Source organism: Panthera leo, chromosome D3, assembly GCF_018350215.1.
Source record: "Panthera leo isolate Ple1 chromosome D3, P.leo_Ple1_pat1.1, whole genome shotgun sequence".
NCBI lineage: Eukaryota > Metazoa > Chordata > Mammalia > Carnivora > Felidae > Panthera > Panthera leo.
This window is the reverse complement of record NC_056690.1, coordinates 81,190,177-81,201,431: the sequence shown is the minus strand read 5'-3', so window position 1 is coordinate 81,201,431 and position 11,255 is coordinate 81,190,177. Positions and strand designations below refer to the sequence as shown.

The window sequence follows — 11,255 nt, the reverse complement described above, 5'->3', positions numbered from 1 at the left end:
CCTGACAAAGGTTTCCACATACATCATTCCCAGACCCAGGCCTGCTCTCAGGTTGTAACCAGGCATGAGATCTCCAGGAGGAAACAGTTCTATTTCCAGGTGGCCAGACTACAGAGATAGGGGGACGGGGAGCCCAGCAGTCAGCAGTAAGGGCAGTGCTCCCCTCCCCCACCTTGCATGCTGAGTATTTAGGGTTAACTACAGAGGAGAATTCTCTGAGGAAGGGGGTGAAGAAGACACAGAGGACAGTGCTTCATGACAATGGCCTGGGAGACTCAATAAGGAAAGCCGGGACTAATTTTTAAATGCACTGCGGTTCTCCTGGGTCAACGTCAGATTCACAAAACAAACACCATCCTCCCGCACAGAATGAGTGCTGGTCAGGGCAGGCTTCTGTCTTGAGCTCCCACTTAAATCCACCCCAGGCCCCACTTTCTGCCAGATGAGAAGCACCTCACAGGGCATCTTCCATGCAGTAGAAGATGGGCGAGAAAGAGGCAGGGAATCTTGCCCAGCGACCGGCCATGGTTTTAATAGCCATAGAAATAGAGCTGAGCTTCCAAAACACATTCCACTTAAACGTTTCTTCTTGCCACGCATGTTAAAGTGGTTTCTGAGTTTGTCATCTCCTAGAAGTGGTCTAATGATTTGGACTTTCAGAATTCCTTCATAACGAGGTAGGGAACTTAGTCAGTACCATCCCCATTATGTTGACCTGCCCATGACAGAGGGTGAATTATATGCTTGAAAGCTTAGCATGGAGAAAGGTTAGGGAGGGAGCAAGGGCCTTTCATACTAATGCACATAGTTAAAAGTCAGCTACAGGGTGAAAGAAGGATCAGGACACACACGAGCCAGTGGCTGGAGGAAGGGAGCATGGAGCTGTGATAGGATTCCATCAGCTTTGGATATTAGCAAGAACACAAATGCACACATTGCGCCAGGGGAAGACTATACTGCCATTTTCTTCCAGGTCCCAGGCACTAGACAGCATGCTCCTTTCAAGGAGAGCAGACCCTGCCATAGAAGAGAATGGTTTGGGTTTTGTTGTGTCTGATGAAAAAGAGAAAAGGGTGATTGGCATTAAACGTCACCCAGGATGGTATGGACCTTTCCATGCTGGCAGCACCACTGGCGGCTACTGCCTGGGTGCCATTTTCATCCACCTCCAGAAAGGTTTTATGGACAACTTTTGACAGGTACAAATTGGGACTTGGAGAGATGCCAGTAAGATCAGCCTTCCTTTCCTCGAAGATATCCGTGATGCCCATGCCCTGTAGAGTAGAATTCAGATCATAGCTGTCTTCTAGGGTGAACTGTGGGAAGGAGACGGCTACTGGTTTTTCTGACATATTTTCCGAGCTGCTCCAGACCATTATTTTTTCATGGGTGATGTTCCTTTCAAGCTACAAGAGGGAGAAGATAATGTTCAGGGTCAGATTATAAGCCTGCAAAGGATGCCCCAATTACTTCAAGGGCTTGAGTCTATTTCAACAGCCAGTAGCAATCTTCGAGGTTCTTTCCTAAGCCTCAAAATACTCCTGTTTCATTTAAATTCCCCCAAGCAAGTCTCTTTCCTCTTTAGAAGTCACAAGACAATTTGAGTTCTTTGTCCTCTGGTGTCGAAGGCCCTTGCTCCCTCCCTAACCTTTCCCCACAGTAAGCTTTCTGTCCTCTGGTGTCTGACAGACTGGTGTCTGGGTGCCGAAGCCCAGCAAAGCTCAGTTGACCAAGTTGCGTGCCAAGCCTTGACATTGTGAAGTTCAACCCCCTCTTCTATAAAACAGAAATAATGCCGTTAGGCTCTTGCAAGGACTGAACAAGATAATGTATGTAAAGGAATTAACGGACCAGAAGTCAGGTAATTCATAGAAAAGGATTCATAGGTCCAGAGAACAATTGTAGAAGACTGTGAGATTGGAGAGGAAAGTCTTAGCCAACCTTTTTGATATTTGTTCTTTTCTAAACACCAGAGGAAGACCTATCTCCACAAATTCAGATTCTTATATATTCTTTGATATCTCTGAGAGCCAAGGTGCCATCCTTCCTCAGGACAGTAAATAGTAACTTGGGCCGCTCTCCAAAGATCTACAATGAAATATTTCGTAGACACTTGAAAGTGAAGACTTACCTCTTCCAGGCCCTTTAAGTTATCTTCAGAGAAAGCCGGCAGCAGGACAAACATGCTGAGCGCCCCCTTGGTATACCTTATTTCAAGGATCTGTGCCCTCAGCTCCTCTATGAAGCCAATTCTAAATAGGCCCTTTTGATTCATCATCCTCACGGTCTTCTTTTCATTCTGTAGTGGACAAGATGGCAAGTCACGGGACTGCCAGAGTAGCTCACAGACTCACACGGCCCCATCACTCCTGAAAACAGGGCTCCATTACGATGAGAAGGGTCTTCACCAGAGGCTCTGAGCCACACCAGTGATCCAACCTAAACAGTCTTCTGCCCACTGATCAGTCAGCCCTTCCTTTACCAACACTTTTTTCCCCTTGGTTTTAATAGGCTTTTCAGCTGCCAAGCCCACCTGTTGGTAAACTGTCTATCCAGGCATCTACCTACAGTCCAGCCAGTGGAAACAAGCCCCACCAGCTTTCTACCTTCCCTGCCTGCACCACCCAGTCTATTGGCCTCATCTTGCCCTTTCTGGCCTGCGTGACCCACCCAGTTGGAGCCTTGGTTAAATGATAACCATCTAAATGCTAAGTAACAACACTTGTTCCATAGGCTTCCATCAGACAGAAAGGCACCATCCCAAACACCTTGTGGACGTGCGGGGTCATCAGTCTACAGATGAGGATGTACAGTGCCTGCTAACAGGTGACAGGCTGGAGTCTGATCTTTCCCTTTACTCCATTCTACAGTCTGGTGGCTTGGAACGTGGGTTTTTGAGACAAATACTCACAGATGTGAATGCTAATGTATGAATTTAGCTAAGTAACCTAACCCTTGCATTCTTCCCCCTCCCCCATTTCTCCTAGAATGAGAAAAATAATAACACCCACTTTCATAATGTCGTTTTTGGGAAACAAATGAAGTAGTGAGTGGAAAATGCTCAGCGCAGTGAGTGGAAAATGCTCATCTTGGCACCAAGATGTTCAACAATTTCAGGTACTGATTTTTGCTAATAACAAAATATTCTTATTATATTGTATGCTGCAACCCACAGACTTGAAGTTTTCAAGTTGAGAGTACATACTGAAATCATAATTTCTTAGTGGCAATTATGAGCAGAATATATAGAAAACCGTGTGTTCTAATATCATACCTCATTTAGAGAGAAGGGTGCATCCACTGTGTTTTCACAGTCAAAATATTTTTCCCATTTGGCCTTGAAGTAAACAGCATTCACCAGAACCAGCACAGTTGCGCTGTTAATAGTATCCTTGCTGAAGAGTTCCTTGATTTTACCTTAAAAAAAAAAAAAAAGGTTCCAGAGAATATCCAGCATATGAATCATGTCAGAGGGATTCACATAGACAGATTATTCTTAATGCCACTTAACATCCCCAAGGATAGAGCATGTCTGATTCAAGAATGAACCCAAGAAAACTACACCATTCATCGTCCCAGAGGGGGCAGAGGTGAGGGTGGGAGTTATAGGGAAGGAACTGTCACTCAACCCAAGGAGGGACCCATTCTAAAGCACTGAGTCTGCTTCAATTCACTGAATCATTGTGGTTGGAACTTGCCATCAGCTCTCCTATGCCATGATTTACTTTTCAAAGTAGACCCTGCCACCTGATTATATTATAACCTCCTGGAGAAACAGAACTATTGTGGAAACTTCCTGTCTTAAGCACTCATCACAGCAGAGTGTATATGTTTAAATATAAACAAAAATGCATGTAAATGTGCTAGACCAGGACATAAAACCTATTTGATAGCGGCTTTCGCGTGTGCTGTTTCATTCCATCCCACGTCAACCACAAGAAGTGGGTATTGTTATCCCTTCTTATAGAGGAATAAACCACAGCCAGCGAGAGGTGAGGCTACACAGCCAAAAATCAGCAAGGTCAGCTGAGATCAGTTGTGGGGCCTTCTGGCTCTAGGTTCCTTCCACAGTAACACAGCCCTGAGGCAGACTGGAACATCCCAGGCTGTCAAGCAATCATCCATTTTCAGTGCCCATCCCTTTCCACCTCCAAGTACCAAACCATCAGTTATTTGAATGCATGCTGAGTCCTTAAAGATGAGTAGAGCTTTTTACTGCAAGACTTCCACTTAAACCCCATAATAATAGATTATGTTGACATCACCTACACTTACAATATTCCAGAAGAGTTGGCTAACCAGGAAAAAGTAGATAGTCATGCCTTAATACGAACTTTTTTAGTGAACACACTTTCCTCTTGGCAACTGAGTGGAACCTTGAAGGAATGGGAATTTTTGTGGCATGTGGACCAAGTGAGGGGAAATAATTTTGGAGTTTGGGTGCTTCTCCCAAGAAAAGGCTGGACAGGGGATTTTCACATTAAAAAATTATTCTGGGGGCACCTGGGTGGCTCAGTCAGTTAAGCGTCTGGCTCTTGATTTTGGCTCAAGCCATGATCTCACGGTTGGTTGGGTTTGGGCTTAGTGCTGACAGTGCAAAGTCTGCTTGGGATTCTCTCTCTCTCTCTCTCTCTCTCTCTCTCTCTCTCTTTCAAAATAAATAAACTTTAAAAACTTATTCCAGGGGCTCCTGGGTGGCTCAGTCGGTTAAGTGTTAGTCTTCAGCTCAGGTCATGATCTCATGGTTTGTGAGTTCCAGCCCCACCTTGGGCTCTGTGCTGACAGCTCAGAGCCTGGAGCCTGCTTCTGATTGTGTGTCTCCCTCTCTCTCTGCCCTTCCCTCGCTCTCACTCTGTCTCTCTCTCTCTCTCAAAAATAAATAAACATTTAAAAAAAATTTTTTTTAACTTACTCCATTTTACATTGAATCCATAGTTTCACTATTCATCACTAGCTCTAAACCCCCTTTACCCAGAAAACACCTATGTACTTAGTGAAGCGTTGATAAAAATTGAGATTTTATCATTTCCATTTCCCTCTGAATAACTAGATTCTCTTCACAATCTTTCTACTGAACTTTTTTTTTAAATGGAAACGGTTAACATCCTGCTGGCGTGTGCTTGCCTGAAAAGATTTTACCTTTTATGATGGAGCAAAGAAGCATCAGTAAGTAACATAGCATCTAAGCATTTGACTCTTTGTACCTGCAAAACGGGCTTTGAACATGGCCCATGTTTGTGAGCATCTGGCCTTGACAGACTAGCCATCTGAGAAACCAGGCTGACTTTTCTCCTTTTAAATGGAAAGGAATACCAGCCATAATGTGTTTGGTCTTTCTTACCTTGGCACTGAGATTCAACCCAAAAGTTAATCTGTTGTCTGGACTTTTCGGTGTCTTTCCGGAAATCAACACTTTCAATGGTTGTGTGGTAAAATTGAATCACGCCATCTAAGTATTCCTGTTAAATTGAAATAAAGGGAAATAGTGCAATGAAATCAGATAACTGTGCTAACAGGAGTGAGGCAGTCAGGAGAAGCCTAATGAGAGAGATGTGCCCAGTCATTTAAACAGGATGTGTGTCGTCTCTAGCTATCCCCACTCTTAATTAGCCAGTGGCATTTCACTCATTGTGGTGACAATTTAGGATATAGAGTGCTTGTTCATGAAGCAGTCCACAGTTACAAGGGCACAAGCCTTTCCTACCAGATACCCTTTACCTTGGACATCCCATTTGTGGAGATGTTGCAACATGAATATCAAGTAACTTGAGAGACTTAACTATATAACATTCCTCTATTTTTAAGAATTAAAACCTTACTTACTAGTTAGAGTTTCTGGGATGATAAAAGCATTTTGGAAATCAGGTGATGCTTACACAACATTGTAAATGTAATCAAGGTTACCGGATTGTATACTTAAAACTGGTTAAGGAACGCCTGAGTGGCTCAGTCGGTTAAGCATCTGATTCTTGATTTTGGCTCAGGTCATGATCTCATGGTTGGTGAATTTGAACCCCGCATGGGGCTCTGTGCTGACAGTGCAGAGCATGCTTGAGATTCTTTCTCTCTCTCTCTCTCTCTCTCTGCCTCTTCCTGCTCTCTCTCTCTCTCTCAAAATAAATATTTTTTAAGAATGGTTAAAATAGCAATTTTTATGTTGTATTTTACCACAATTTTTTAAAAGTTATAAGGTAATATACCAAAACCACTGGTGTGTACATTTTTAATAGGTAGATTATATGATATGTGAATTTATACCTCAATACAGCTAGTTTAAAAGAAAAATCAGTATATAAAATCTCATTTCCATTGTAAGAAAACATACTTATTTTGGCTAAAGTGTGCTCGGCCTGCCCCCTTACGAGGCCAGCCTAGCCAACTGTATCACACATTTGCCTGTGGTCACACCCCTCAAGTTTATTGCTAAGTCTGTGGCTCCTTCCAGTGGTGACAGAGGAAATTGAAGCCAGGGCTCAGAGGCGTGCTGCTCTACATACACACTGCTTAGCCAGGGAGACAAGCCAAGCACCTTTTTGGATCCAAATGCAGTCTCCTTCTGCTACACCATTTTGCTGATAGGTGCATACAATTATATCGAGGGGTGTCCTGATCGTGGTATGAAAGGTGATTTTAGAGAAGTGTTGGTGGGGGTTGGGGAGGGGCCGGAAGAAGACCTACCAAGTGTATCTACTAGGCATCTTCACGGGGAAAGACAGTCACAAGAAGGAAGGCCATTACCAAAAAGTTCCAAAAGCTATTAGTTACATGACCCTCTTTCCACCCACCAGCACCGGCCTCATAAACTTCTAAAGTTGAAAACTGGGAGGAGGGCAATGGAAGGTGTGGGAGAGAAAGAGGTGGGCCCCAGACAGCCCACCAGTCCACGGCACATCCTCCTGTCAGAGAGGACTGTGTTCCAGATGGCAGATGAGTAATCCAGCTACTCACTGATTTTTTTAATTAGTATGCTATATGATAGTTTTAATCACCAGCCATACCAAACTCACCGGACAGATGGGGAATTCCTGCTCTCCATAAAGCCTGTTGGCAATGCTTAGGGTGTAATCAACTCTGATCCTGTCTAACTTGGCGAGAAGCTGCCCAAAGTAGCAACTGAGCAGTCCACTCTCGTCATTGGAAGACTCAGCCTAACAAAAGAAGAAAAAAATGTGGTTTCATCAGGGGGATGAAATGCCACTAAGGCACGTCGTCATTTCACTTTGTTACCATGTGGGGGAGCAATCTGAGAGGAAGAGAGGCCAGGAAGTGGTCCCAAGAGATGATCGTGGCTCCCACTTGTATCAAGGTCATCCAGGAACAATAATACATCTGGGGACTCAGCAGTGCACACTACACTTGAGATCAGTGCACATTACTTTTCTTTATATTCAAAAAGATACAAGAAAAAGACCATCTTCTCTCCACCCTCTTCTTAAACTTTCTAAGGTATGAGCATGGATAACCTGGAGAATATCTTTCCCACTCCTGCTGTGAGACAACCAGTAAAAGCTTTGCGTGTCAGGAGATTTCAGCATGAAACACAAGAGGCAAAAGTGGAGAAAGAGGGTAAGACTCCCACAGCGGATCCATGCCCCTTCCCTCCCTTCATCTTCAACCATGCTCCATCCTGGGGACCTGTGGCCTGTACAACTAGGTGCGTAATGGGGTTCTGATCTAATCGTCTTTCTCATGAGCAGAAGATACCAGATCCTACTCTTGAGAAAACTGGCTGATAGCCAACAACATCTGAGATACATAATCAGAAAGGAACTGGAGGTCATACGGGGTTATTGCTATTGTTGCTGACGATGATGGCCACAACGTAATGTTTGGGAATAAGAAACCATTGCCAAATATAGCACAGCCAGAATGAGTGGTTCAGAAGAAGAGGGGAAGGGGTCTGTGGTGGCTCACCTGCAGAGTCAGAGACCCCCTTGTTTCCTTCTGCCCCTCCAGAGAGCCATCAGCGAGTTCTTCTGGGTTTTTCCTTTTCAGACAGGGATCAGGTTCCTTTCTTTCACTCTGGGAAAACTCATTGAAGTGTAGCACCTGCATGATGGCGATTACGGGGTCTTTCAGACAGTACGAACAGCAGGAAGTCTGAATAGCTTCAGCAACATTTTTACAGTGTCACAGGGACGATGATTACGTGGTCAAACAACAATAGTTTAAAGAATAGTGGATGTTTTACTTGGCTGTGGAATGGAAGGAAAGGAAACTGCATGCTATCTCCTGGGTCTGCATTTAAGAATGAAAGTAACCAGGGGCACCCAGGTGGCTCAGTCAGTTAAGCATCCAACTCTCGATTTTGGCTCAGGTCATGATCTCACAGTTCATGAGTTTGAGCCCCATGTCAGGCTCTGGGCTGAGAGCACAGAGCCCTCTTGGGAGTCTCTCTCTGCCCTCCCACCCCCTCCCCACCAATCGTGCTCTCTCTCTGTCTGTCAAAATAAGCAAAAATTTCAAAAAAAAAAAAAAAAAAAGAGGGGTGCCTGGGTGATTCAGCTGGTTAAGTGTCCAACTCTTGATTTCAGCTCAGGTCATGATCTCAAGGTTCATGGGTTTGAGCCCTACATCGGGCTCTGCTCTGGCAGTGTGGAGCCTGCTTGGGATTCTCTCTCTCTGCTTCTCTCTCTGCCCCTCCCCTGATCTCTCTCTCAAAATAAATAAATAAATAAACTTTTAAAAGATTTAAAAATTTTTTTAAAAAAGAATGAATGTAACCAAACTAAACGAATTTGGAGGTATCCATGAGACCACACGTGGCTATTGAGCCAGTCAGACTGTTAGTGTAAAATACACATTGGATTTTTGAAGACTTAGCATGAAAAAAAAAAAGTAAAAGATCTCATTTAAAGTTTTAATTGATTGCATGTTGATAAGATATTTTGGATGCATCGGGTTAAATAAAATCAAATACATTATTAAAGTTAGTTGCACCTATTTCTTTTTACTTTCTTAGTATGGCTATTAAAACTTTTTAAATTATATATGGGATTTGAATTATATTTTTGTTAGCACTGATCTAGACCTTCCAACCAATCAAGCAAGCGAGGACAGCAAAAGACAAGTTACCCAGAGCAGTGCAGAAAGGCAGGAGACAAATGCATGCCTTGCCCTGCCCAGGACACTTTTGCTGAGCAGGGTGAAACCCAAGGGCCTGGAGAAAGAACATCTGAAACTGAACGTGGAGGGTGCCAACCACACTCTAAAGCTGAGTTTTGCTGATGGCATAATATTCCAAATCAAAGTAAACGCATAAAGCAGGATGAGCTCAGACACATTCTACCTTAATCCAAGAATTCAGCTCCTCCGTATGGGCCTGGGTTCCCATATAACCTCTGTGTTGGATGCTAGATCCAGGGAAGTTATAAGACCCACCTCAGGAGCCTAAAGTTTATCTGGGAAGTTGTTCTTGTCACTTTCATTCATTCACTCTACAAATTTATATTGGATGGCTACTATAAGCCAAGTACTGTTCTAGGATAAAGACCTTCACCATCTGGGAGATGATATTCTAGAGGGGGAAGCATATGAAAAATAATACACATAGTAATGATTATTGTATGCAGTATGTTAGAAGATGAGAAGTGCCAAGTAGGGGGAAAGTAGCTAAGGTAAGAGGGAATTTTACAGGGTTGGGGGCCAGTCTGCAGCATTAGACTGCTGGTCTAGTCAAGCAAGGTAAGCCTGGTTGAGAAGGTAAACTCTGATCAAAGACTTGAAGGAGAAAGCAAATTATAGATCAGATATCTGGGGTGAGGGAGTGGGGGGAGGAGAGCCAGCAGGCAAAGGGAACGGAGCAAAAGCCCTAAGACATGAGTAGGCACGGCTTACCCAAGGACTCTGAATGACAGTGTGGCTGGAGGAGTGGGGAGGGACAGGATGAGAGAGGGAGTCACCTGGTTGTCTGGATTCAGGTACCAGACCTTCATGGGCCACTGTAAGGACTCCGGCTTCTATCATTAGTGAAGTCAGAAGTCCGGGTTTTGAGCACATGAGAAACAGGATCTGATTGAGGTTTTCAAAGGATCCTTCTGGCAGCTGGGTTGAGAACAGACCGTCAGCAGAAACAAGGAAGCCCATGAGGAAGTGTATCCATAAGGGATGGTGGTGGTCAGACCTCAGGGAGACAGTGGGGAGTGCCTACGTTCTGGTTGTGTATAGAGAGGAAAGCCTGTTGGAATTTGATGACAAGTGAGAGAGAAAGAGAGGAGTCAAGGAGGATGCTGTGATCTTTAGCCACCAGATATGTAACTGGGGCTTACTAAATATTTATTTATGGAAAGAAAGAAAACGCATACATACATTAAAAAATATTGCTAGCAGTGGGGCACTTGGGTGGCTCGTCCCACTCTTGATCTCCGGTTATGATCTCATCATTTGTGAGTTCGAGCCCCACATTGGGCTCTACGCTGATGGCACAGAGCATGCTTGGGATTCTGTCTCTCCCTCTCTCTCTATCCCTTCCCGGTTCGTGGTGTCTCTCTCTCTCTCTCTCTCTCTCTTCCTCTAAATTTAAAAAAATATATATTGCTAGCAGTATCGGTATGGATAACTATGGAGAGAAAGTGGGACAGACATGCAGACAGACAGAAACGGAGAAGATGAATAAGAACGGCTATCAGACTGTGGAGGCTGGAGAAGTGTCATACCGGAGGCAGAGGTTTAATTGGGCCTTGAAGAGAAAGCAAGGCGGGGTGTAAATGAAAGCTCCGGGGCAGACCAGGCTCCCCCCTCAAGCCCCAGGCTCGGGAACAGCTTGGCTTGCCAAGGAGGAACTAGGGTATGACCCTGGGAGTGGACCTAGAGATACTGATCCACACCTGGTCTATCTGCTGTGCGCTGTCACTTCTGGCTCCCAAGCGGACCATGCCAAGGGCAGCCGAGAGGCTCAGAGGACAGAAGAAGAAGTTTTTATGGTGATCATCTTTGCTTATCTCCTGGAAAAGATCAAAGCCAAATTTGGTGTTTGCTGCAACCAGAGAATCCATCCTGAAATTGACGATAGTCTAAAACCAAAGACAAAACAAAACAGAGAAAGAGAACATGATGATTAGAGGAAAACAAATAAACAGTTCTCATTTTAAATACACGTGATACAGTAATATACAATGATTCAATATGTTATTAAAAACCAGAAAACTAAGGTCACCGTCATCCTGGTACATAGATATTGATGTCCATACTGCTATTGATACAGAAAGAAGTCTGTTTTCATTTAGGGGTGCGAATTAGTTTCCTAGAGCTACCAT

General features: G+C 44.1%; 1 protein-coding gene across 2 annotated transcripts; it reads right to left on the bottom strand.

Moving 5' to 3' along the window:
• Nucleotides 1-1,001: 1,001 nt before the first annotated feature.
• Nucleotides 1,002-10,994, bottom strand: SERPINB12 (serpin family B member 12). Of its 2 annotated transcripts, none has more exons than XM_042910732.1 (7): nt 10,827-10,994; nt 7,915-8,049; nt 7,008-7,148; nt 5,342-5,459; nt 3,275-3,417; nt 2,132-2,299; nt 1,002-1,406 (listed from the first exon to the last, which is right to left on the bottom strand). In XM_042910732.1, exons 1-7 carry the CDS (start codon nt 10,992-10,994, stop codon nt 1,002-1,004), a joined length of 1,278 nt encoding a protein of 425 aa, XP_042766666.1. The 2 variants fall into 2 exon arrangements, with proteins under 2 accessions (XP_042766666.1, XP_042766667.1); XM_042910733.1 differs by having other exon boundaries at nt 7,008-7,142; nt 7,969-8,049.
• Between the last annotated feature and the right edge of the window lie 261 nt (nt 10,995-11,255).

Bases quoted from the DNA above. Each gene is read 5' to 3' on its own strand.
- SERPINB12 (XM_042910732.1), bottom strand. From the start codon at position 10,994: ATGGATTCTCTGGTTGCAGCAAACACCAAATTTGGCTTTGATCTTTTC. The intron at 8,050-10,826 runs GTGTGGATCAGT...GCCATCATGCAG, and splicing joins GCGCACAGCAGATAGACCAG to GTGCTACACTTCAATGAGTT. The intron at 2,300-3,274 runs GTATGATATTAG...TGTCCACTACAG, and splicing joins CACCCTTCTCTCTAAATGAG to AATGAAAAGAAGACCGTGAG.